At 38.1% G+C, this 27,950-nt stretch overlaps 1 protein-coding gene across 3 annotated transcripts in view; it reads left to right on the top strand.

Annotated features, from left to right (window-relative positions):
- The window catches only part of NSUN3 (NOP2/Sun RNA methyltransferase 3), a 100,532-nt gene that overhangs the window by 10,371 nt on the left and 62,211 nt on the right, over positions 1-27,950 (top strand). For all 3 annotated transcript variants that reach the window (XR_013158568.1, XM_077118652.1, XM_077118651.1), the window contains exons 3-5: positions 1,599-1,942; positions 26,146-26,300; positions 26,887-27,008. Coding sequence is in view for 2 of the 3 variants with exons in the window: in XM_077118652.1 (XP_076974767.1) it covers positions 1,599-1,942; positions 26,146-26,300; positions 26,887-27,008 (621 nt within the window). In the remaining variant the exon portion in view is untranslated. The remainder of the gene's footprint in view (positions 1-1,598; positions 1,943-26,145; positions 26,301-26,886; positions 27,009-27,950) is intronic.

Genomic DNA, 27,950 nt, shown 5'->3' with positions numbered 1-27,950 from the left:
GATTCCAAAGTTCATCTGAAAGAATAAACATGCAAAAATAGTTTGGGCTGTTCTCAAAATAATAATGAATATCAAAATGCTCTGGCAGACATTAACCAGTTGAAAGTGTCCTGTACTTTGTTCATTAAGGGGTAGGCACATGATCTGAGCCAAACCATTCAAGTCTATTTATAAGCTAAATTATGTTTTTGACCATTTCTCTGTTACTACAGTATGCAAAACGCTGGATAGGTTTTCACCCAGTTTGGGGGATAATCTTAGGATGGACTGATATAAGATTTACAATAATGGCATTCACACATGTCGCTTTGGGGTCCATTTTAAAGCACTGGTTCCCCAGGTGGGGTCCTGGAGATCAGCAGGATCAGCAACACCCTGAACTTGTTAGAAATGCAAATTCTCAGACCCTACCTCAGAATAAAAAATTCTGGGAGTGGGGCCCAGCAGTCTTTTTAATAGACCTTTGAAGCATGCTAACATTTGAGAACTACTTTCTTAAAGAAAGAGGCTGGCATCCTCCAGAAGAGCTGAAACAGGTATGCCAGGCTCCTATGATGCATCATCCATATTAAAAGGCAGTAAAAGGAGAAAACAGTTTCACATATTAACTCCAAATTGAAACTCACATGGCTAACTTCAAGTTGCAGGTATTACATTTCAATCCAGTCATTCCTTACATTGGCAACACAAGGGTGAGTAGCAGGTGAAATTTATTTAATTGACTTGGAATTTATTTTATTGGCCATAGTTAATGAGGCTCCCAAGTAATTCAGCTAGAAAGATCAGCAAGTAAATAAATGAAATATTTCCTGCTGTATCATATGTCAGTTAATGTTAGTTTATGATTGTCAAGAGAAGGTATACAAATCTGCTGAGGGGAAAATTACCATCAATCCATAAGTGATTTTTAAATCATCTTTGGTTTTGTATCATCTGAGCCAGCTACGGCCTTATTAACTCCATTACTTATAGAGATAGTTGACTGTAGTTAAGTTTCTGTATCTCTTATCTTCAACAGAGGAAAATTTTAATGCAAACTCCTTTAAATGTCCTTTAATGATAGTACTTCCTTCTCCTACCCAGTATTAATAGTCTCTGGTGTTAAATTTTGACTCTAAGAAAAATACTTCCATGTACAAAGAGTAATAGATTAAAATCTACTTTGATAGATTCAGGGTTATAAAGGCAGGCCATATATATATATATATTTTTTTTTTATAAGATTCTCTCCAGGGCTGAAACTAGGGTGAGGTGAGTGAGGCATTCCACTCCGGCACAAAATTTGAAGGGATCCCTAAAACTTGATAATTAAGATAAATAATATTTCAATGCAGTATTTTAAAAAGTCAAATAAATACAAAAATTCATGCTGAGCAAAGTGTTAAATTTTTAGATAAAGACAGAATCATTGGCAGCACTGGGTTGAGCCATATTAGAAACTGAGGCAAAAGGAGAAGCCAATAATACTGACCATTCTGAATAAGAAAAGTAATGAACAGGTAAGAAAAATATAAAACTAGGACCACATTTACCCGATTAGAAATACAGAATTATATTGGTGTAATGTTAATATATATTTTTTCTTTTTCTATTTCTAGGGATATACTGATATCTCCAGCATGCTGGCAGTATGCTGTCCTATTTAACCGATTCAATTATCCTTCTGAACTGGAAAGGGATTTGCATATGAAGGGCTACCGCAGGCTCTTTCAAGGATCTTTACCCTATTATCCTGAATCAATGAAGTGTTACCTTAGCAGAAGTGCTAACCAGTTGCCTTCTGAAAAACACCAAATTGGAAATCTGAAAAAGTACTATCTCCTAAATGCTGCCTCTCTTCTCCCAGTTTTGGCTCTGGAAATAAGGGATGGGGAGAAGATTTTGGATATGTGTGCTGCTCCTGGAGGCAAATCAGTAGCTCTGTTGCAGTGTGCTTATCCAGGTATTGTTTGTTCATTCATTTTTAGTAATTGACAAATTTTCATTATCCATATATTACTAGGTACTTTTCAAGTAGATGAGTGGGGAGAAATGTAAGATTGAGTTTGTAGGCTTTGAAAGCCTGGAAAGTAGTGTAGTGTGGAGAAAAGTAGAAATTTGGGAATGAGCGTTAATAATATGCTTTTCCAGCTGCGTAATCCTAGCAGGTAGTTGGAGACGAAAGTGTTAACATTTTATGTATCTGCCAGAAAATATGAAATCTGATAAGCCAAGGACAAAGATTTGTTTATGTTTTAATTTTATAATTGAGAGTCTTGTGTGGATCTCATATTCTTTACAATGAAAATGTTTTAAATGCTCAAATCATTTTTTAGTGTCATTTGATCATAAGGGCCAAAGGCAGTTCCATCATAGAAATGTAATATGATATATGTTTATATATACATATATACACATACATTTTATATATAGTACAGAAATTATGGAATGCATGTGATATAGATTTTTATAAATATTAATATAAAAAGTATTTATTGTGAATTATTTTCTTGATAAGATGGATGGGACTTATAAAAATATTGTTTTCAAAAATGAATTTAATTATTGCGAGATGAGACAGCATTCAGCATCAGTTCTGACTAGTTTTTGTTTGTTTGTTTGATGGTTTTGTTCTAGTAGAGGCAAATGCTAAGTAAACTTGTTCACATAGCTAAGAAAATGGAAATGTTGAGAATTGTGTTACAGTAGTTTTATTCATTCTTACATTCCTTCTTTGTTATAACCCAGAAGCACATAGTGATCTTTCATCAAGAATGATTTGTAAGGGAACACTCTCTTAGATAGTTTTTTTTTTCAATTTTTAGTTTTTTAGTTTTTCTTCTTTTGTTGAAAATGGAGGATTGGAAACCACCTCTGTGGCCAAAGGATGTATTGTCTTATTAGACTCATTCACTTGCTCAGCCAAGACATCAGTTTGTGTTGAACTGCCTTCCCGTGGAGCTCTGGTTATTTCTGTACCCTGGCACAATTGCCATAGTAAGATTCTGGATGGGTGGAGAGGTGTGTTTTCATTTGTAAAGGTGACCAACCCTGACTCCAGGTTGCTCTCGTCCTTTAGGAGGGACAGTGTATGAGTAGCTGGTAATCTGAAAATCTATTATTTTGAAATATACAAGCCTACCTATTCCTTAGAAAGTTGCTGTGTATCCCTAGGGAATGTGCATCCATCCCCATGTGAAGACTGCTGATTTATATCTTTCTTTGAAAGTATTCACTGTTGAAATAAATTTTTAAAATTTTATTAGAAATGTGAATCCATTGTACTAGGTGTTGGTACAAATATGTCAGTTAACTATATATTTAGGAGAAAATATACTCTATATTTTAGAATTCTGGTTAAAACTCTGTTGTTGACATTTTCTATATTTTTCTGTGAGAAATAACAACAAAAGATTATTTTATAAGATAACTATTTTTGGGTGCATGGGTGGTTCAGTGTTAGAATGCTTGCCTTTCATGCAAGAGACCTGGGTTCAATTCCCTGACCATGTACCCAAAAAAACAAACAAAGGGACATGGATCCCATCTATGTCTTCATCTGCTAGAAAATAAGGTAACTTGTTTATCATTCAGCTGTGGTTTTATTGAATCATGTGTCATAAGGAGTATGTGTTTTTACTTTCCACTCTTTCTCTATTCTTTGATAGTATTATTTGGGCTGTTAGAAAACTTATACTCTGAATTTTTAATATATAGTTTTTAGTATTAAAAAAGATGGAAGAGAAATGTCAAATTTAGGTACTATTTTGAAGAAAGGGCATTTCAATGCTAAATTATCCTCATTGGTGTAGGCTCTAAATATATCCCAGGTTTACTGTAAGAAAGGTCATTTGATTAGGAACCCAAAGCAAACTGATGTATTCTAAGAGTTTGTAGTGGAGAATGATCTTCCTGAATCTTACATCAAGGGCAGTGAACTACAAGCAGTGTTCCAAATAAAGTGGCTTTTCATCTAAGTAGGACTAATGATAATGGTTTACTAAGTTAGATGTCTTCATACTGATGCTGAAAGCCCAAATTAGGTTAGTTATAGTGCTTGAATTTGGAATGTAAAAGCAATGCTAATTGAAGCTTTTATAAACAAAACTTAAAATGATAGCTGCACTAAATGTGCATTTATACAACAAATTTGGTATACTGGCCTTTATTCTGAGGCATACAGCTCACAGCTTTGATTGATTAAAAAGTTCATATTGTAGAATGTTAAAAAAAATTAGCCTACTTTTCTATTGGTCCTTGTTAGCACACTTGTTAGCGCAATGATGGACCTTCCTTGATTGTTTGTCAAACAGTCTTTGTAAAATCCTGGTCTTGACAGCAAAAGGCAAACAATTTTGATGCTAAATAGAAAAGCATTAGCATACTAAGAATGACCCAGTTGAGTGGAATAGAACCGTCCAGCTGCTTGCTGAGGGCTGTATCCTTCCAGGCATGAAATTCCCTTTGTTATCAGTGATAATTTTTGAAATCTGGTTAGCCTTTGATAGTGAAGAAGATTAGAAGGACTTCTTTAATGAATTGTTTTTGCCCTCCTTCTTGCTTTCTCTTGCCTTCAGGCCTTTTTGTGCATTCTCTATATACCACTTTCCCACTCCTCTTCCTGTTAACTCCTTTTCATCCTTCAAGTTTTTATCTCAGGAGTTGACTTTCCTGGAAAGCATGCCCTGAACTCCCTGCATTAGGTACAACTTCTTTGTGGCTGTAATACAAATAACCATTTTGAAACACTTAGTACATGCCAAGGACTGTATTTAATCACATTGTGCTTTTGAGACATTTTTTATCTGTCTCTGCTTCCGACATCTTATATTTAATCTCCTGTTGGGGAATGATAATTAAAGTTCCTGTTAGGGAAATATAATTCAAAACAAAATCTTTTCTCAAACCGGAAAACTCTTTCAGAGTTAGAAGAGAAAGAAAATGTTGTTATTGAATAAGCAAGCATTGAACCAGAAGGTAATGCACAACACAGAATCCACTAAAAGATAGCAAAGAAAGAAATCTCCCACTTTTGAATAGCCAAGCAGATACAACCCCATGACATTCGTGTTGTCAAGATAAATAACTTAGTAAGAGGAGTTGGCAACATCATTTAACACACATACTTCGTCCTAAATTAGCCTGATCATTGGGGTAGCCACTTATGTTTGCTAATGCCCTTATCCAGATGAAACATAAATTTCTCATTTTGTGGCAGGAGGTAGACTTGCAACTTGGAGTTTTGCACCTGCTGAAGTTAGGAAACCTCCCATGGAAACTGAAATGGGGCAATATCTTCCTTAATAGAAATCTTCATTTGTATGGCATAACACCCAGACCCTTAAGAAAGACATTTTTGGGTTGTAAAGCTTAGCAAGAGCCTATTTTTTTTTAGTTTTTAAAAAGATTTACATACATCTCAAAGAGGCAGAGAAAGAATTCACAAATACAAGTTTTTTGTTTGTTTCTTTTTTGTTTTTGGTAAGAAATTACAGTAAGAAAAGGAAGGGTGGAGGAGAATATTTTTCCCCTTTTTCACAGGGAGACTTCATATTTTTCTTTTTGATTTGTATTGACTTTTCCACTGCATATTAACCTTTCTGAAGTCCTTTGGCCCTGAGAAACAGTGTAACAATCACTGCCTTACATTATCTCATTTAACCCTTACAACTCTCAGAGTTGGAGATCTTTATTCCTATTTAAAGAAACTGAGGCAAAACAAGTCAACTAAATTGCCCAGATAAGTGACAGAGCTGTGAGTTGAACTCAAGTTTTCACTAATGTGCTCTTGACTCTATTCAGCAAACTCCCTGTGATACTCAACTGTTGATTTGTCTGGATTCCTTCCTTAGAGGGTACCTTAGTTTTCCAGCTTCTGTGACAAGTACTGCACAGTAGGCTGTCTTATGCAATGAGAATTTGACTCATTGTTTCAGAAGCTGTAAGGCTCAGTCCCTCCCAGGGCTGGTAGCTTTTTTGTTGGCTGGCAATCCTTAGGTTCCTTGGGTTTCATGTCACATGGTGATGCTCTCCTTTCTTTTCTAGATTCCTGTTGACTTCCCAGTTCTGGCTCTTCTCTGTGGCTCTCTCTTTATAAGGCCTTCAGCAATAGGATTAAAACGAGCTTAATTCAGTTGGCCACACCTTAGCTAAAAATAACATCTTCAGGAGGTTTTATTTAAAATGGGTTCATGCCTGCAGGAATGAGATTAAGATTAAAAACATTTTTTTCTGAGTACATAACTCAATCTACCATATAAAACTATGCTAAAGTGGTTGCATTACCTTTTTTTTAAATTAATTATTTATTTTTGTTGTTTACCTTTTGAGAGAGATTATATACATTTCTCCCCTGATTTTGCCCACTGGAACATTTCCATTTTTTCTGGAAAAAGGAAAGTGTATTATCTAAAGACTTTTAGTGGATATGTAGTGACTAAGACCTGAAAATATAATGGTTAAGAAGACCACCTTAAAGAAGACAGGAAGAAAGTTAGAAATTATGAGACTGATATGATTGATGGTGAAACTTATGTATTATAAAAATACTACAAAGAAATTAAGATGACAATTTTGAAAACCTATTTGCAAATCAAATAACAGATAAAGGGTCAGTAGCCATAATATGAAAATAAGTTTTGCTAGTTGATAAGGAAGATGTAAATAGTGCAAAAGCAAAAAAAAAAAAAAAAAAAAAATGCACGTAGGCAGTTGACAGAAAAGCAAAACCAAATAACCAAATGAAAAGATGCTTAACTATGTTAGAGATCAGGGAAACACAACTTAATATTTTATTACAATATCATGTCCCTTATCAGACTAAAAATAACATGTGCTTCTTATGTGAGTTTGGTAAGGGGCAGGGTAATAGTCACTAAAAATAAAAATCCCCTTACCCAAACCTATATATTCTTGTAGTACTATCCCTTAATAATAGAAGTACACCATGTAAAGATAGCTATAATTTGTTAGGCACAGAGTCATTAAGAAATCTCGTGCAAGATAGCGAGTCAGAGTGTAACAGATTTATTGAGCAGAGAGAAAGCAAGTGGAAGCCACCAGTGAAAGGAAAGAAAGTGACTCCAGTTCCCTTTCTGAGAGCTGGGTACTTAAAGGAAATACGGCTGGGAGGTGAGGATTATCAGGCAGGAACATTCCTTGACCATATATCTCTTTTTTTCTGATGGGTGCAGTACCTTCATGTGGGTGAGGTGCTAGCATGCCTGAAGATCTCGGTGCCCCATCTGATTCTGCAAAAGAGGTTTCCTTCTATTCCTATCCTTTGAAGTGTTTTCAACAAGAAAGGATGTTGAATTTTGTCAAATGCCTTTTCTACATCAATCGAGATGATCATGTGGTTTTCCTGCTTTGATTTGTTGATATGGTGTATTACATTAATTGATTTTCTTATGTTGGACCATCCTTGCATATCTGAGATGAATCCTACTTGGTCATAATGTATAATTTTTTTAATGTGCTGCTGGATTCGATTTACAAGAATTTTGTTGAGGATTTTTGCATCTATATTCATAAGAGTGATTGGTCTGTAGTTTTCTTTTCTTGTAATATCTTTTTCTGGCTTTGGTATGAGGGTGATGTTGGCTTCCTATAATGAGTTAGGTAGCTTTCCCTCCTCTTTAATTTTTTTGAAGAGTTTGAGCAGGATTGGTACTAGTTCTTTCTTGAATATTTGGTAGAATTCACATGTGAAGCCATCTGGTCCTGGACTTTTCTTTTTAGGGAGCTTTTTAATGACTGACTCAGTTTCTTGTGATTGGTTTGTTGCAGTTGTCTGTTTCATCTCTAGTCAATGCTGGTTGTTCATACCTTTCTAGGAAGTTGTCCATTTCATCCACATTGTCAAATTTATTAGCATAAAGTTGTTCATAGTATCCTCTCATTACTTCCTTTATTTCTGTGGGGTCAGTGGTTATGTCTCTTCTTCCATTTCTGATTTTATTTATTTGCATCCTCTCTCTTCTTCTTTTTGTAAACTTTGCTAAGGGTCCATCAATCTTATTGACTTTCTCATAGAACCAACTTCTGGTTTTGTTGATTTCCTCAATTGTTTTCATGTTCTCAATTTCATTTATTTCTGCTCTAATCTTCATTATTTCTTTCCTTTTGCTTGGTTTGGGTTTAATTTGCTGTTCTTTCTCTAGTTCTTCCAAGTAGACAGTTAATTCCTCGATATTTGCTCTTTCTTCTTTTTTGATATAGGCATTCAGGGCAATAAATTTTCCTCTTAGCAGTGCCTTTGCTGCATCCCATAAATTTTGATATGTCATGATTTCATTTTCATTTACCTTGAGATATTTATTGATTTCTCTTGTAATTTCTTCCTTGACCCACTGGTTGTTTAAGAGTATGTTGTTGAGCCTCCATATATTTGCGAATTCTCTGGCACTCTGCCTCTTATTGATTTCCAACTTCATTCCTTTATGATTCTGTATGATTTCAATCTTTTTAAATTTATTGGGACTTGCTTTGTGACCGAGCATGTGGTCTATCCTTGAGAATGATCCATGAGCAGTTGAGAAAAAGGTGTATCATGCTGTTGTGGAGTGTAATGTTCTATATATGTCTGTTAAGTCTAGCTCATTTATTGTATTATTCAAATTCTCTGTTTCTTTATTGATCCTCTGTCTAGATGTTCTGTCCATTGATGAGAGTGGTGAATTGAAGTCTCCAACTATTATGGTAGATGTGTCTATTTCTTTTTTCAGTGTTTGCCTCATGTATTTTGGAGCATTCTGGCTCAGTGCATAAATATTTATGATTGTTATGTCTTCTTGTTGAATTGTTCCTTTTATTAATACATAGTGACCTTCTTTGTCTCTTTTAACTCTTTTACATTTGAAGTCTAATTTGTTGGATATTATCCTGCTATTTTCTGATTGTTATTTGCATGAAATATCTTTTCCCAACCTTTCACTTTCAACCAGTATTTATCCTTGTGTCTAAGGTGTGTTTCCTGTAGACAGCATATAGATGGGTCCTGTTTTTTAATCCATTCTGCCAGTCTGTGTCTTTTGATTGGGGAGTTTAATCCATTAACATTTAGTATTATTACTGTACGGACAGTACTTACTTGCGCTTTTGATTTTATATGCCACATCTAATTCTTTTTCTTTTTACCTTTACTTATAGTCTTCATTTCTATACTCTTCTCCACACCTCTCTCTCCTGTCTTTTCTTATCTGTCTCTAGTGCTCCCTTTAGTATTTCTTGCAGAGCCAGTCTTTTGCTCACAAATTCAGTGAATTTTGCCTGAAAATGTTTTAATTTCCCCCTCATTTTTGAAGGACAGTTTTGCTGGATATAGAATTCTTAGTTGGCAGTTTTTTTCTTTTAGTATCTTAAATATATCATCCCGCTGTCTTCTCGCCACCGTGGTTTCTGCTGAGAAATCTTTTCACAGTCTTACTGGGCTTTCCTTGTATGTGATAGATTGTTTTTCTCTTGCTGTTTTCAAGATTCTCTCTTTCTCTTTGACATCTGACATTCTGATTAGTGTCTTGGAGTACGTCTATTTAGATGTATTCTCTTTGGGGTACACTGCACTTCTTGGATCTGTAATTTTAAGTCTTTCTTAAGAGTTGGGAAATTTTCAGTGATAATTTCCTCCATTAGTTTTTCTCCTCCTTTTTCCTTCTCTTCTCCTTTTGGGACACCCACAACACGTATATTCGTGAGCTTCATGTTGTCATTCTGTTCCCTGAGTCCCTGCTCATATTTTTCCATTCTTTTCCCTGGATTTTCTTTTACTAGTCGGATTTCAGATGTCCCGTTCTCCAGTTCCCTAATCCCATCTTCTGCCTCTTGAAATCTGACATTGTAGGTTTCCATTGTTTTTTTCATCTCTTCTACTGTGCCTTTCACTCCCATAAGCTCTGTGATTTGTTTTTTCAGACTTTCAATTTCTTCTTTTTGTTCATTCCTTGCCTTCTTTATATCCTCCCTCAATTCATTGATTTGATTTTTGATAAGGTTTTCCATGTCTGTTTGAGCATTCTGAATTAATTGTTTCAGCTCCTATATTTTAATTGAATTGTTGGTTTATTCCTTTGACTGGGCCATATCTTCAGTTTTCCTAGTATGATTTGTTATTTTTTGCTGGCATCTAGGCATTTAATTATCTTAATTGATTTATTCTGGAGATTGTTTTCACTTTTTTTTTCCCTAGGGTTTTCTTGCTGGATGACTTTGTTGTCTTTCTGTTCTTTGACATTCAATTCAGCTTATTCTAGTCCTCTAGTTTAGTTAGGTTTTGTTTAATAGATCAGAATTTTTTAGTTCTTGTTTTTTTGTTTCTTGCCCTGCCTGTATGGTACATTTCCTCCACCCTTTAGGAGGGTCTGCTTAGGTATTATAGACCCCAGTCAGATTTTTTCAGACCAAACTGATCCCCTCTCAGGAGGAAAGAGTCATCTGTGTCAGTTTTCCCTAAGGGTGACACCCAGTAGATTAAAAGCCTTTCCTATGAAGTCTCTGGACTCCGTGTTTTTCCTATCCTGCCCAGTATGTGGCGCTTTTCTGCCTGCGGGTCCCTCCAGCATAAGGTGATATGGTACCTTTAACTTTGGCAAACTCTCCGTGCTGGGGGTGTGGTGGAGGCAGAGGAGGGGTTGTAGGCTGACTTTAATCGCTTCCCTTTTCCAGACCCTGGAAGTCTGAATTCCTTGAGGGAGTGATTCCACCTAAGCTGGGCCCCACCCCTCTCCTGGGGAAGGCATAGGCTCCAGAGAAGCTCTCAAACAAGCCTGTTTCTGCCTATGTCTGGGGCAGTGGAGCCCAAGAAGCCTTGCTGCTGTATCCAAAGAATAATTAATCCGTAGAAACACAGCCACAAAGGAGAAAAAGAAAAATCCTTTTCAGAGCAGGACCCTGTCTCTCAGGTTTGCCAGTCAAGAGCTTAAGTTGCTATGTTGCTCTATGTATCTTCAGGTCCTCTGTGCCCCCTCCTTTCCTGCAAGGCCCAGACCTTTTCAGATCCAAACAACCTGTTTTTTTTTTTCTCTTTTTTCTTTTTCTGTCAGTCCTGCCCCCTCTGTGCTGGGGCAAAAACCAGTGACCTCTGCTTTTACTTGAGGTTCAGCCGAGCTGGGGGCCTATTTTTAGTGGTCAGAATTTGTTAATTAATTCTACAATTGGCATTTGGTTGTGCTCAGCCCCTGCTGCTAGTAAAGTCTCTTTCCTTTCCCCTCTGGGAAGCAGCCTGTGGTAAAGGGGTGCCGGCCGCCGTGGCTTGGGGAACTCATGGTTCTGGGTGGGCTCACAGCCAGTCCAGCTGGTCCAGACTGGGGTACACTGTGTGTTCGGTCACTGATGTGGCCCCAGCAGTTGTTCTGTACTGTTCCTGGCTATTTACTAGCTGCTCTAGAGAACAAACTAAATCCCACACCTTGCTAAGCCTCCATCTTGAATCGGCCTCCTGTAGCATTCCCTGCCTTTTCCTTTTTTTAATTTTAATTTTTTATTTTTTACATGCACAGGTACTGGGAATCGAACCCGGGTCCTCTAGCATGGCAGAAGAGCATTCTTGCCTGCTGAGCCACCGTGGCCCATCCCCTGCCTTTTTCTTTTAATAAAATTGAGTAGAATGAACCTGGGATTGGATTTGGTTTAATGCCTTAGCTTAGCTTGAAGCAATTTTGGAGGGAACAGGGATGTTGTGTTCTTTTTTCAGCTACTTCCTGCTGTCAAAAGGGTGTAGTTGGGAGAAAAAATCACTTTGAGCCAAGCAGGGGCATTATTAGTTGAATTTTGGGGCATCTTCTGTTGGAGCAGGTTGATAGTATGTTTTTGTTGCAGTAGGAGCAGATTTTAAAATTTCTGTCGTAGCAGAAGTATATTCTCAGAGTTTTGTTGGTTGGTCATGGCTGCTATTGACCAATGAACAAACTTAGATAGACATTGTAAGAGACAGGGCTAGGAGGAAAATTAACAGGAGGATAATTAAGGGTTCAATGAGGGGTAGCCGAATAGCTTATAAGAGGGTGAAGAAGAATGAAAGAAAACTTGAGAGAAAGTTTTCTAGCCAAGATGAATCTGCATCTGCTAATTTATTTATTATGGCCACATTTTCTTTTAGTATTTTAAAATTTTGTCCCACTTGACCTTTATTATTGATGTAGAAACAGCAGGTTTCATTTAGTATTGCACAAGTCCCTCCTACTGTTACGGTTAGGACATCCAGGGCTCTTTTGTGAGCCTACTTCACCTAAACTATTTAGAGATTGTTCCTGTTCTTCTAAAGCTTGGATATTAGCTTTCCATAATTACTGCATCATTTGGGATATGTTTGAGATACAGGTTTCTAGTAGGGCTTACAAAGCTGAAGTGTTTGATGTACTGGGCCTTAACATAGTATATTGTGTAAGGAAGTTGGAGTAAATTGTTCCTCTTTGTTTGTGTTTGGGAATGAGGTGTTAGCAGTTGGGTTGGTGGGGCCTTCTGTTACTTTGCATGTGCTAGTTTTAGTGCAGCTAGAACAGTTAAGAATTGTGATTTGGTTTATTTGGTACAAAATTTATATTTTGACTACTTCATTTCTTAATATAACTTACGTAGACAGCTTAATTGAACACCATAAGTACATGGAACCTTGAGTAGGACATGAGAGTCTGTTGGTTTGTCCAGAGTGATGCCCCGATAAATCCCAGAGTGATTTGAACAGTGAATAAAAAAGTATTTTCAAAGTCCGGTGAGAAAGGAGTAAAATTCAACTTCCCCAAGTTGAATTCTTGATATTCTCACAAGCAGTGCGGACAACCAAAGCAATAGGCTGAGCCCCCAATCTTGTGGTTTGTTCATATGAAACTTAACCCCACAAAGAATAGGTCAAGCCTACTTGAAATTAAGCCTAAGAGTCACCCCCAAGAGAACCTCTTTTGTTGCTCAGATGTGGCCTCTCTCTCCAGCCAGCACAACAAGCAAACTCACCACCCTCCCCCTATCTACGTGGGACATGACTCCCAGGGGTGTGGACTTTTCTGGCAACGTGGGACAGAAATCCTAGAATGAGCTGAGACTCAGCATCAAGGGATTGAGAGAACCTTCTTGACCAGAAGGGGAAGGGCAAAATGAGACAAAATAAAGTGTCAATGGCTGAGAGATTCCAAACAGAGTCAAGAGATTATCCTGAAGATTATTCTTACACATTAAATAGATATCACCTTGTTAGTCTAGATGTAATAGAGAGGCTGGAGGGAACTGCCTGAAAATGTAGAGCTTTGTTCCAGTAGCCATGTTTCTTGAAGATGATTGTATAATGATATAGCTTTCACAGTGTGACTTTGTGATTGTGAAAACCTTGTGTCTGATGCTTCTTTTATCTACCTCATCAACAGATGAGTAAAACATATGGAATAAAAATAAATAATAGGGGGAACAAATGTTTAGATAAACTTAGATTATAATGCTAGTGATCAATGAAAGGGAGGGGTAAGGGGTATGGTATGTATGAATTTTTTTCTGTTGTATTTTTATTTCTTTTTGTGATTTGATGCAAATGTTCCAAGAAATGATCATGATGATGAATATGCAACTATGTGATGATATTATGAGTTACTGTTTATATATGTAGAGCAGAATGATCATGTTAAGAATGTTTGTGTTTCTTGTCATATTTCTTTAAAAATTTTAAATTAATAAAAAAATTTTAAAAAAAACACAAGACTAAAGAAATATCAAAAAAATAAAAGAATGTGATTTGACAGGAGTTTAGCAGGAGACTTTGAATATTTGACTGTTCTGATGCAATTATTTTATTTCCAGTGATACTATGATTGGTTAGGTTGAAAAGTTGGCCTGACCAGGTTCCTATCACAAATACCAGCGTATTATTTATAGGGCTAGGTAATAAGATCTATCTTCAGGGTACTGACCTGTAGAATTATATAATTCGGTGCCCCAAAATAGAATACTAGTTTAATAGATCTATGGTGAAACGGTTTAGGGTGTCGACACCCATTTGAGGAGGGTTGAGTTAAAAATTAGGGTATAATTGCAAAGGAAGTATTAAGGTGTCCTAAATGGGTAGTTTGGGGATTGAAAGAGTAGTGGGAGAAGCATCGATAGGGTCTGTCCATTAGCTGGGGTACTGTTTCAGTGGGGCCTGGGCCTCTCGGATGTGTCCACGTGGGATTTTTTCTTGACTTTATTTGTGATTCTATTTCTCTCATTCCTTGTATCAGTCCTAATTATGCATTCCTTGTGTTTGGGTTGGTCACCTGCATAAAATATTTTGAATTTATAAAAATGGGAACAGTTGTAGACAGCCTTTCTATGCTTACTGGAAAGGCTGAGATAGAGAGAGAACTAGTTTTTTTGTTTTGTTTTGTTTTTTAACATGTGCAGGCACTGGGAATTGAACCCAGGTCCTTGGGCTTGGCAGGCAAGCATTCTTACCTGCTGAGCCACTGTGGCCCGCCCAGAAGTAGATTTTATAGATTTTGGACATATCCAGCTGTTCTAGTTTGCTAGCTGCTGGAATACAATATACCAGAAATGGAACGGCTTTTAACAAGGGGAATTTAATGAGTTGCTAGTTTACAGTTCTAAGGCCGAGAAAATGCCCCAATTAAAACAAGTTTATAGAAATGTCCAATCTAAGGCATCCAGGGAAAGATACCTTGGTTCAAGAAGGCTGATGAAGTTCAGGGTTTCTCTCTCAAGTGAGAAGGTACATGGCAAACACAGTCAGGACTTCTCTCTCGGCTGGAAGGGCACATGGCGAACACGCTGTCATCTGCTAGTTTTCTCTCCTGGCTTCCTGTTTCATGAAGCTGCCCAGGAGGCGTTTTCCTTCTTCATCTCCAAAGGTCACTGGCTGGTGGACTCTCTGCTTCGTGGTGCTGCAGCATTCTCTGAATCTCTCATTCTTCAAAATGTTTCCTCTTTTAAAGGACTGCAATAAACCAGTCAAGACCCACCCAAATGGGTGGAGACAGGTCATCCCCTAATCCAGTTTAACAACCATTCTTGACTAAATCACATCATCCAGGGAGATGATCCAATCACAGTTTCAAACATACAGTATTGAATAGAGAATATTCTACCTTTATGAAATGGGATTTATATTAAAACATGGCTTTTCTTAGGGGGCATACTTCCTTTCAAACCAGCACACCAGCAGTGTGTTTTGTTAAGGGCTGTAGCAATGCTTTGGCTAATAGGTGCAAATGGATGCTGAAGTTAAGAAGATAGTTTTGTTATTATAAGGAGGGACATTGTAATCTGTACAAGTAACACAGTGAAAAGATGCTAATCAAGCAGCAGGTTAGCTGTTAGGAGGATGAGAATGAAGGAGTATAAAATAATTTGATCATGGATGTAATCTTGTAAATCTCAATGAAGCCAAAGGTTGGTAATGAATTCTAAAAGGATAGGCACAGTGAGAGGACCTTTGAGGGATGACCAGGCTAGGTTGTTAGAGATTATTTGCAAAAATGTGAAAGCAGAGGAGAAATCATTCATAGGGCTAGAGGGCTGAATATGCCTTAGCACAGGGAAAAGGAAGGGGAGTTACTTTGTTGTGGATTATGTCCCCTACCAAATCAAGGTGAAGTTAGTTTCTGGGAAATAACTAAGGCAGATTTCTTCTAGGAGAGCTAAAATTACTATCTGAAGAAGGAATGCAAATGTAAAGATAAAAAATGCCAGGCCACAGATACAGCAGGCCAAAGTATTCATCCTTTGCCATGGCTGGTCTTGGAGATCTTAAGTTTAAGTACTCCAGTAAGCATACACAAATACTGCTGGTTGAGGTCCCCCATCTGGAGGGGGGGGGGGTCTGTTTCAGCTTTTTTTTGAGTCAGCTTAAACCCAGAGAGATGAACCCAAAATGTTAGCTGTGATAATTTAGCTGCTATTGGGGTGGTGAGTAAAACTAAGTGCAGTCCTGTCCAAGAGGGGGTTAAAGATTTTGGTTGAAGATTTTTAGATATATGTAGTCACCTGGGGATATGTGAGGATTGAGTAACTTGAGGTAGGCTATTATTTGCATAATCTCTAAGAATTGCCCGAATCTGAGTTATAATGCGGAGGTAGTCTCTGTAGAAGAAGACTGGAGAAAAGAGGTTGCCAAGTAATAAAGGCCTTTAGTACTTAATTTCAAAAGGGCTTAACATATGGAGCTTGCGTAGGGCACTTTGAATCTTGAGAAGTGCAGTTGATAAAAATTTAAGCCATGGTAATTGTCTGGGTTAAATGCATTTAATTATGCCATTAATTCATTTTACTCTGCCTGATGACTAGGGTCAGTATGGGGGTATGTAATTGCCAATGTATACCTAGGGCTTGAGACACTTGCTGTGTAATTTGGGAAATAAAGGCAGGACTGTTGTCTGATCGTATGAACGTAGGGAGGCCAAACCTAGGAATAATGCTTTGCAGTAAAACAGTGGTTACTTCAGAAGTTTTTTCTGAGGTATAGGGAAGGCTTCAACCCATCCTGAGAAAGTGTCTACAAAGACTAGTAGGTATTTAAACTTTTTAATTGATGGAAGGCTTAGTAAAGTCAATTTGGCCCAGGGATTTGTCCTCTTGCTTCAGGGCAAGGATAGAGGGCTGGTTTGAGATTGCCCTGAGGGGTGGAGTGCTGACAGACAGTACATATTTTGGTGATATGCTGGAGCTCCGAGTAAAGATTCGGGTGATTTATGGTTTGAGATCGGAGAGAGGCTAGTAGCTTGGCACTGATATGAAACTGGTCATGCAGGTCAGTTAAAATTTTCCATGCATGCTGTTGGGGCAAGATGACTTTATCATTTAGGTAAAACCACCCTCATTAAGGATAGCACCAGGCTGGGTCAAGTCTTTCTGCTCTAAGGTGGAGTAAGCAGGTGCCAGGTGGACATTACTAGAAACTGAGTCGGGGTCTGAACCTGTCTTTTTGCTTCTTCTTCTGCTCTGTTATTACCTATAGAGATGGGGTCCTTTCCACTTTGATGACCTTTACAGTGAATAACTGCTTCCTGGGTAGGGGTTTGTGCTGCCTCAAGGAGTTTATGGATGAGAGTTTTATTAATAATTTGAGAATTTTTAGAAGTAAGATATTATCTTTCTTTCCATACATAAATGTGAATGAATACTATGGAAAGCATATTTATAGTCAGTATAAATGTTAGTAGGAGTATCTGCTGCTTAACTGAGAGCTCAGGTGAGGGCTGTGAGCTCTGCCTGTTGAGAAGTGGTGCCAGGAGGCAAAGGTCCAGACTCATTTACCTCCTGGACAGACACTATAGCATATCCAGCCTGCTTAGAGAGTCTTTAAAAGCACTCCCATCAATAAACCAAGTATTAGCTGGAGGAGGCAGAGGGGAATCCTTTAGGTTAGGTTGTGGGTGAAGGAAATGATCTATAGCTTCTATACGGTTATGTATAGGTTTTTGATGCTTCAGAGGAGTAAGGAATTTTGCTGGGTTAGAGATTGTAGGTGAATAAGGTATTTTAACCTGGGGGTTATAAAAGAGCTTCACATATAAAGATTGAATATGAGAGGGAAAGGCACTAGAAATAGCTTAGTGAGTTAAAAGGGAAGGTAGGTTATGAGAAGAGAGAACAGATAATTGAGCATATGGCAAAAGCTTAAGAGATTCTTGTACGAGGAGTGCTACAGAGGCTAAGACTCTGAGACAAAGTGGCCACCCTAAGAAAGGGGAGTCTGAGGCACGGGTATCTGGCCCACTTGTTTGGGTTAAAATTCCAAGAGCAAAGCCATCCTTGATGTCTACATGCAATGTAAAAGACTTGCCGGGTTTTGGAAAAGCTAAGGCAAGGGCCTGGGCGAGAGTTGTTTAAATGAATGTTTGATAGCTGAAGGATCGTCTAGTGGGTCCTGAAGGTTTCCCCCAGTGGCCTGATACAAGCTCTTAGCTATTAACCCAAAGTTACGGATCCAGATCTGGAAAATAATTGGCTAAACCGAGAAAGGAAAGAGTTCTTGTTTGGTCTGGAGGAGGGGAATATTTAACATTATCTCTTTGTATTGAATGGTAATGCCTTTTTCAGTAGGGGAGACAGAGTCCTAAGTAAATGACTTGAGGTTTAGAAAACTGTCCTTTATCTTTGGAGACTCTATATCCCTTTACTGTAAATGGTTAAGTAGGGTGGCTGTATGCTCTTGTGATAAAGCCTCAGAGGGACTGCACAATAGGAAATCATCTACATATTGAAACAGTTTACTGGGATGTATGTTTAATGTTTGTAAGTCAGAAGCTAATGCTTGTCCAAATAAATGAGGGCTGTCTCTAAAACCTTGTGGTAAAACTGTCCATGTTAATTGCCTAGGAATTCTAGTAATGGAGTCTGTCCAAGTAAAGGCAAACAAATCTTGACAGTTGGGGTGAAGTAGAATAGTAAAGAAGGTATCTTTAAGGTCTAAGACCGTATAATGTATAGTATTTGGGGGAATTTGGGAGAGTATAGAATATGGATTAGGAACCATAGGAGTAATGGGTATGGTGGCTTGACTTATTGCCATAAGATCTTGGACTAGCCGGTAAGTGTCATTTGGCTTTTTTACTGCTAAAATAGGAGATTGGCTGGGGAGGCTGCTTCTCTGAGGAGTCTGGAGGTCAATAGCCTCTCAACTGTGGGTTTTAGGCCCATGAGAGCTTGTGGGGTGTAAGGATATTGAGGTTTGTTTGGGAATTATCTGGGGTTTTTGAGAGAAACCTGAACAGGAGCATGATGTTTAGCAATGAAAGGGGTGGAGTTGTCCCATACCTGGGACTCTGCTTTTTCTAGCCATAGGGACAGAACTCTTCCCTTAAGGGAAGAGAGTGTTTCTCCCATGGGCAGGAACAGGATGATTTGAGGCAATTTATTAGCATACTTTATTTCTGTTAATTGAAGGGTTGCTTTAAGCTTTGCTAAAATATTTTACCCTAATAAAGGGGTTATACAACTAGGAATTATTAAAAAGCTGTGAGAAAAGTTATAATTTCTATACTACAAGCTAGAGATAATGTTTTAAGGGGAACTGAGCATTGACCTGCAATACCTATGACTACAATTGAGGAAGAAATGAGCTGCCTTGAGGGCTCATACCTGTAGGACAGTGTGTGCGGTGCCTGTGTCTAAAATGAAGAAAATGGGCTTACCTGTTGTGCTGGTCTGAATCAGTGGTGGACCCCAGAAAAGCCATGCCCTTAGATCCTCATTCAGTATTGCTGGGTGGGAGCATTTTAATTGTTTCTATGAAGATGTGACCCACCCAATTGTGGGTGGTAACTTTTGATAAGATGATTTCCATGGAGGTGTGTCTCCACCCACTGAAGGTGGAGTTGCTTGCTGGAATCCTTTAAAAGAGGAAACATTTTGGAGACAGTTCCCTTTTGGTAGAGCCACATGACAGCCAGCAGATGCCACCATATTCACCATCTGCCCTTCCAGCTAAGAGAGAAACGTTGAACGTTGTTGGCCTTCTTGAACCAAGGTATCTTTCTCCGGATGCCTTAAATTGGACATGTCTATAGACTTGTTTTAATTGGGACATTTTCTCGGCCTTGGAACTGTAAATGAGCAACTTATTAAATTCCCCTTGTTAAAAGCCATTCCGTTTCTGGTATATTATATTCCGGCAGCTGGCAAACTAGAATACCTGTTACCCTGGGTTCTGTGGCAGTGATGGTCACAGTCGGGGATATTCCACTGCCCGGGCCTTGTCAGTTGTCTGCGGCTTGTCCAAGGAGGTCGCCCAGTTCTTGGTCTGGTGACACCTGTTTAGGAGGAGAAGGCCATCTGAACCCATAGTTAGAGGCTGTAGGACAGTCAGCCCCCTGGTGGTCTGTTAAGTGGCACCATGGGCAGGAACTGGTAGTGGGCCCTGTATGCAGTGTTTGGCTCAGTGGTCCGTTCTACTGCAACCAAAACATGGGCGGAATGGCATTTTCTTCACCCCCAAAATTTCAGTTTTTATTACTACAGTTTTTATTACTACAGATTACTGTGTTGTCTCAAGTCATTGCCAAGGAGCAAATAATGGGCATCATATCTCTCCTGTCTGACCCTTTGTTGGGCTGCTCCCTTTACTTCCCTCTCTGTTCTCTTTGTTTTTCTTTTGGCTCTTTTTCCTATTCTTTTTGTTTTTCTGCCTTTCTATTTCTTCTTGTCTATTGTTAAACACTTTCAAAGCTGCCTTCATACAGTAGGGACAGCCAAAGCAATAGGCTGAGCCCTTAATCTTCGGGTTTGTTCATATGAAATTTAACCCCGCAAAGGATAGACTAAGCCTACTTAAAATTAGACTTAAGAGTCACCCTCAGAGAACCTCTTTTGTTGCTCAGATGTGACCTCTCTCTATTGGCCAATATGACAAGCAAACTAACTACCCTCCCCCTCTCTACCTGGAATATGACTCTCAGGGATATGGACCTTCCTATCAATGTGGGATAGAAATCTTAGAATGAGCTGGGACTCAACATCAAGGGATTGAGAAAACTTTCTTGACCAAATGGGGGAAGAGAGAAATGAGACGAAAAAGTGTCAATGGCTGAGAGATTCCAAATAGAGTTGAGAGGTTATCCTGGAGGTTATTCTTACATATTATATAGATATAACATTTTTAGTTAAGGTGTAATGGAGAGGCTGGAGGGAACTGCCTGAAAATGTAGACCTGGGTTCCAATAGCCATGTTCTTTGAAGATAAATGTATAATGATATAACTTTCGCAGTGTGACTGTGTGATTATGAAAACCTTGTGTCTGATATGCCTTTTCTCTACCTTATCGACAGACGAGTAAAACATATGCATTAAAAATAAATAAATAATGGGGGAACAAATGTTAAAATAAATTTAGTATATTGAAATGCTAGTGATCAATGAAAGGGAGAGGTAAGGGGTATGGTATGTATGCATTTTTTTTTCTGTTTTTTCTTTTCCTGAATTGATGCAAATGTTCTAAGAAATGATCATGATGATGAATATACAACTATGTGATGATATTGTGAGTTACTGATTATATGTCAAGAATGGAATGATCATACAGTAAGAATGTTTGTGTTTGTATGTTGTTATGTTTAATAAGTAAATAAAGCTGCGTTCATAAGCTCTTTGCTGGGGTGCTTGAGGACCCTGTTCTGTTTTTTGAAGTTTCTTTGAAATAACTGGGGCCAATGGGTGATAAAATAAGTATGAAGCAAAAGCTTTCCCTCTTTGGAGAAACTGTCAATATTTATATATTTTAAAATAGCCTTGGTCAAACAACTTAGGAAAGAGACTGGCTTCTCTTCTTTCCCCTGAGTGATTTCTGAAGTTTTATCATAATTAACAGCTTTGAAACCTGCATTCCTCATTCCTTCAATAATACAAGTAAGAAGATGTTTCATTATCTTTTTATCTGGGGATTGGTCCTGATAGTCCCAATTTGGGTCTGTTGTGGTGACTGCATTTGTCCCTTGCATGCCATGGAAAGCAGTGGGGCTATCTACAAAAAGTTTGTTGGCATTGACTGTAGCTGTAGTCCAAATGTGATCCTTTTCTCTTGGGGTTGTACTAGAAGTTATAATAATGTAAATATCCTGGTAAGTGTGTCATAAAATTGGGTTAAATACTTAAACTCTTTTGTAAATTTAGTTGGATCTGCTGAGAAGGACCTGAACCATTTTTCAGTTTGGCTTAGATGCCTTCCTGTCCTGCTACTTTTTGTAGGGGAATCATGCCCTACTACTGGTGCCAGAACGTAAGATCGAGTAAAAGGAGGTGAAAAAGTCTGGGGAGTTTGAGTAGAATCAGGGAGAGGGAGATAAAAAGTGGATGCTAAGGTAGAAGAGGGCTTAGGGGAAGGTAAGGGAGGGGAAAGGGTTGAGGGAGAGCGACAGGGAGTGGAGGGGATTGGGGAAGACAGTAAAAGGGGAGTATATTCAGGAGGGGTATGGTCAGTGGGTTTGAAGGAAGAGAAGTGATTCAGGATTCCTCATCATTAGCCTCTGTGGAGGGAGGGGTGGAAGAAGGTTTAGAAGGCTTTTCATGAAGGAGGAGGATTTAGTGTGAAGTGACAGAGTGGAACAGAGAAGATTGAGGCCTGAGGGTCTAGAAAGCCTGGGAATAGGAAGCTTCAGACCATTTGCTGTTGTGCCATATGAAATGATCAAGTTCAGTGAGAATTTACCAATTGAAAATGCCATTTTCTGGCCAATGTTTTTATTGTTTTGAGGGGGTATTGCAGCCAAATTGTATTGCAGAAAGATATGTTTCTTTGACTTTATTTTCCCCTCCAATTGGATTTAATATATTGAGATTACAGAGCAATTATCCAAGAGGAGTAGACTTAGAGGGAAGAGTAGTTTTAGAGTTAACTGTGAAGTAATTGAGTGTTTCCCATGATTGCCAGACTAGGTGCTGCACTGGGGCAGGTTGAAATAGGCCCTGTGTTAAAGCATGCTGAGGCATCATACAGAAGTGGGCCGAGGTAGGCACTGCGTTAAAGTGGACTGGGGTGTCTCGAGGAGACTGGACAAGTTAAGCTTATGGGACCATTCAAGACTCAGCTCTGATGTGATTTAAGTGAGACTAACAACCAAGGTCCATGATCCGTCATGGCGACAAAGCAGGCACCCTCAATTTGTCATCAGAGACCTGGAAAGTGTGTGCAGTCTTTCGTTCAAGGTGTCCCCCAAACTGCTTTGGCTGCTGCATGGGGAAAACAATGATCCTGGAGTGTCAGAGTTTTGACTGATAACTCAGATTTTGTAGGTGCTGAGGCTGGGGCCCTGTGTTAAAACGGGCCTAGGCATCACTCTGGGGCAGGCTGGGGTGTCCCTGGGACACCGAACAAAACACTTGAGAGGAGAATCTGGGCAGAAAGGCATCACTTTCCTAGGGCTGAATCAGTTGTAAATGTTCTGAGAGCCATGGGTGTGAGCCGGCATCTCATCAAGATCATCTGAGCTGGTGAACTCAAGCTGTCAATTCCATGGAGACCTGAATGACTGTGCAGTTCAGGGAACAGAGTAGACTGGAAGGCTGTTCCCATAGCCCCAAGGGGCTGGAAACTCAAACCTCAATCTGATCTCCGAATGGGGTCAATTGGAAGGCAGTGCTGTCCACCCTGAAGGGCCAGAAAGCTAAGCCTCAGTCTGACCTCCGTTCCCAGGTTTTGGCACCATGTTAGGCACGGAGTCATTAAGGAATCTTGTGCAGGACAGTGAGTCAGAACGTAACAGATTTATTGAGCGAAAAGAAAGCAAATGGGAGCTGCCAGTGAAAGGAAAGACACTGATTCCAGCTCCCTTTCTGAGAGCCAGGTATTTAAAGGAAAAAAAAAAGGCCCTAGGAGGTTAGGTTTATCAGGTAGGAATAGTCCTTGACTGCATGTCTGTTTCTTCTGATGGGTGTGGTACCTTCAGGTGAGTGAGGTGCCAGCATGCCTGGGGATCTTGGTGCCCCATCTGATTCTGTGAAATAACCTGAGCATTTTCTGAGTCAAAGAGTCCCTTTTATATTTAAAGTTCTTTTTCTGAGACCTGACACAATTATTATTGGTAGCAATAGCACAAATGCCTGACAGTAGGAGTATGGTTGAATAAAGTTTGATACATCTGTTCCATTTATATTTAGAGGCCTTTAAAAATGATTCTTATATCTGCAAATTGATTTGGTGGTTGTTCTAATTTGCTAGCTGCTGGAATGCAATATACCAGAAATGGAACGGCTTTTTAAAAAGGGAAATTTAGTAAGTTAAGCTACAAGTTGACAATTCTAAGGCCGTGAAAATATCCCAATTAAAACAAGTTGTACTGGACAAAGATTGTGGATTCTTCTACCTGAGGTGCTCAGTATTCAGTTCCTCAGACTCTGGGGTTTCAAAGAGAGAAAGAGTTTATTACTACATGTGTAGCAGGAGAGCAGACAGCCTAACAGCCCAAAATCTGTCTCCCTGAACAAAGGAGATTCAAGGTTTTTAAGGATTCTATCAAGGGGAGATGAGGTCATTTTGGATAGTAAATTCAAGGCAGAAGTTCAAAACAGAAAAGAAAACATTGTTGAACATTGTTAACATAGGTTAACATAAAGTGAAAGGAAAGGAGGCAGAGCTATCTATCTTTCAATGGAAGAGCTTAGTGGATGATTTGCAGATGAAAGGGACTGAGACTAGTTAATGATGGTTTTCCTTACCTTTAGGACCTACTAAGAAAATAACTAGATAAAGGGCATATAGTCACGAAGGCACCAGAGAAGAGATAAGGGCTTTTATATACTTTCAGATAATCCAGACAGCTTAATTATAGTTTAGGGCTTTCAGGTATTCCCCTCTGTCTACTCCAGTATCCCAAAAAGCAAAAGTAACATCTGTATAATGATTCAGTAATTTAAATCATCCCTTAAATCCTAATTTCTCAGTTACAAAGTCTATAAAAATGTTCAATCTAAGGCATCCAGGGAATGATACCTTCATTCAAGAAGGCCAATGAAGTTCATGGTTTCTCTCTCAAGGAGAAAGGCGCACGGTGAACATGGTCAGGGTTTCTCTCTTACCTGGAAAGGCACATGGCAAACAAGACTGCACCTGTTGGCTTTCTCTCCAGGCCTCTTGTTTCATGAAGCTCCCTGGGAGGCATTTTCCTTCTTCATCTCCAAAGGTCGCTGGCTGGTGGATCTGCTTCTTGTGACTGTTGTTCTGAAGCTTTCTCCAAAATACTTCTTTCATAGGATTCTGGTAAACTAGTCAAGACCCATGTAGAATGGGTGAAGACACATCTCCATCTAATCGAGTTTCCAACCTATAGTACTAAATAGGAATTAGAATAAACTGATGCTCTCAAAAGATGGTTTAAGATTAAAACTTTATTTTTTTAGGATACGTAAATCATTTCAAACCAGCACACTGATATTTCTTTGAAGTGTTGGCATATGTGGAGAGTAAGGGCACAGAAGTGTATATATAAAAGTACATTCATATATGTCAAGTTGATAATATAGGTTCCTTTTGATGGGGTAGTTGGTGGAGCTAGATAAAGAATAAGAGGGAAAGTCACAAAACCAAAAATATTATATGATTCCTTTTATTAAAATTCTGTATGTGGATTTTTGCATGGAGAGATATGGATAGTTAGTATCAAAATATTAATGGTAGTTACCTGAAGACAGTGGGAACAGGGTAATTTTTACTGTTCTTCATTTATACTATTATGCATTTAAAAAATTAAGCTTTTATATAAGTATTTTTTTTTAATAAAGAAAAAATAGCTATTTCACTGCAGAGAGAACCATTTACTGATTGCCTTCTGTCTATACGGAGAAGCAGTATAGTGTGTTGTTGGAGAGTACGTAGAGCTCTGAAACTAGGCTCTCTGTATTACTTCCTTTGTGAACCTGGCAAGTTACCTAACTTCTCTCTTGGTCTCAGTTTTCTCACTAGTAAAATAGCAATAATAAAAATGTTATCTACCTCACAAGCTTGTGAGGATTAAATAAATGTATTACTACATGTTAAGTGCTTAGAACAAAGCCTAGCATATAATGACTTGATAATTGTTATTAATTATTATTAACATTCTTTAATCCTATTGTACTGTGCTAGATATGTTACAAAAGTTATCACAATTAATCTTAACAAACCTGTGTAAAGTAGCTAGTTGTAATCCCTGTTTTACAGATATGGAAATTGAGGCTATTAAAAAACTAAGTAGCTTGCCCAAAGTCTCCTAGATCATAATTTGAGCCCAAATCTTTCTGACTATAGACCCACTGCACTTTACATGCTTTTTTTACATACCACGTTACCTTCCTTTCATTTAAAATGAAGGTGTTCTACCTCAGAAAATGTTTTATATATGTAGCAGAAAATTCTGTTTACTTTTAGGAGCCAGGGCTTTAGGGAGAGAAGTACATCTAAGGTATTAGTTGCATAACATATTTTTGGCAATCTATAATTCCCTTTGGTTTTCACCCCCCCAAACTTAAACTTGGTTGAATAAATGGTGAGAGCTTCTGAAAGGCTATGTATGCATGAATATTTTAAATTTTATATTTATAGTTTATTTATTGTAATGTTATATATGTGTATTGTTTTTAAATCATAATGTAATCATATCTATCTTTGATCACTTTCAGCATAATTAAAATGAATTGATTTATTTTCTGAAAGTTATTTTCTCAAAAGTGGAAATTTAATAGTTGCACTACATCCGTTGATAACTTTTTTCCTTGACGTTTAGGTTATCTTCAATGTAATGAATATGATAGTCTGAGATCAAGATGGCTGGGGCAGACGCTCGAATCTTTCATCCCACAGCCCTTGATAAATGTAATTAAAGTGTCTGAATTGGATGGCAGAGAAATGGGTGATACCCAGCCTGAAGCATTTGACAAGGTACTTTTATTACATTGTCACAAACTGATGGACTCTAGATGATACCACTGTTGTCAGGTTGCTTTGTTGTTGTTTTCTACGTGCTCCCAGACATAGTCTGATACAATTTCTCAATACCCTAGGAAATTTTGATAAATTGAACTTTGAAGCAGTTTATATTTGATGGTCAGCATGGTTCAAAGGAAGTGGCAACATTGGGTTTGGGGATTATAGAATGTTTTATATTTCCAGGCACCTCAAAGATAACTCAGAAAAAGATCAGATATTATTTGGGTCAATACACAAACATGAACACTATATTGCTTTAATTCAGTAACATTTCATATCATTGTATGACAGCTGAAGAAAAAGGGTATTTCAGAGAAACAAATTGAAATATCAATTCTTAAAAATAAATACTGAGTATTAAAGAATGCAGTAGTTTCTATATAAAATGAGTAGCTTTTATAAAAGTTTTTGCTTGCAGTCATCAAGAATATTTATTTTGAATTTGTTGTTTATTTATCATATTTTACTTAGTTTGCCTACATACTCTGTTCCTGAGAATGTATTTTCAGTGCATATTTGCATTATTTGTCCTCTCTAGGTGCTAGTTGATGCTCCATGTTCAAATGACCGAAGTTGGTTGTTCTCTTCTGATTCTCAGAAGGCAGTTTGTAGGATAAACCAAAGAAAGAAGTTGCCTGTTTTACAGCTAGAACTTTTAAGGTAAGCATTATTAAGATCAAGGTTGATTGTAGTTCCTGTTTTGATTTAAATAAGCATGATAAAACATGACACCAGGAAGTCCCCAAGTTGAGCATTTCCTGTTTGGGTGTCAGAGAATAGTTCTCCAAAGTCTACAACCAGGAAATTCCCAGCCTCTTCCTTTTCAGCTCTCATGCTATAATTTTTCACAGATGAACTATATTGCTGTGCATTGTCTTCTAAGGGTCACAAATGCTTTTACTGTGTTCAAAGTTGTTTACTTACAGGAATTATCCCAAGCCTAGGATTCATCACCCTGTTCCTTCTTTTACCAGAGTCTGAGCAGCCAGACTCTGCTCTGTAAGAGTAGCTTTGGAACAGGATGCTTTTTTTTGGTAATAAACACAATGTTCTGGATGAGTCAGCCACTAGGAAGTTTTAGCTAGTTAATAGAACTTACTTCCCCTCTAAAAATTTACCAGAAGGGCCTGACCACCAAGAAATATTTTATTTCCTTCAGGACAGAGGTATTTGGGAATGCCCTTGTTCTGATTCCAAAAGATATTTCTACTTATATCCTACTCCCAAGAAATTCCTTTTATTTAATGCAGTACAAAAATTCTCTGGAATGTTAAAATATGATTATGTAATGCCTTATTGCTCATTACTTGTACTTGTAGAATAAGAGTGAATGGCAAGATGTATGTACTTCTGACAACACACTTTACTTCCAACTTTTGGTTGATACAAAACAATGTGCATGTACCATTACCTAAATATTACTACCAATAATAATACATGGTCTTGTTCTTGTCCAAAATTGCACATCTGCTCATTATGGTGATTCTTGGTCATCTGCCAGAAGTTTCTTTCTAACATTTTCCATCTGGCAGTTAGAACATTTGTGTATACTTGCCTTACAGTTTTGCTTTTAATGATGGCCTTTTCTACACTAGAATGCCA

The sequence above is a fragment of the Tamandua tetradactyla genome, chromosome 10 (assembly GCF_023851605.1).
Source record: "Tamandua tetradactyla isolate mTamTet1 chromosome 10, mTamTet1.pri, whole genome shotgun sequence".
NCBI classification, from domain to species: domain Eukaryota; kingdom Metazoa; phylum Chordata; class Mammalia; order Pilosa; family Myrmecophagidae; genus Tamandua; species Tamandua tetradactyla.
This window is presented reverse-complemented; position numbering and strand designations above follow the sequence as displayed.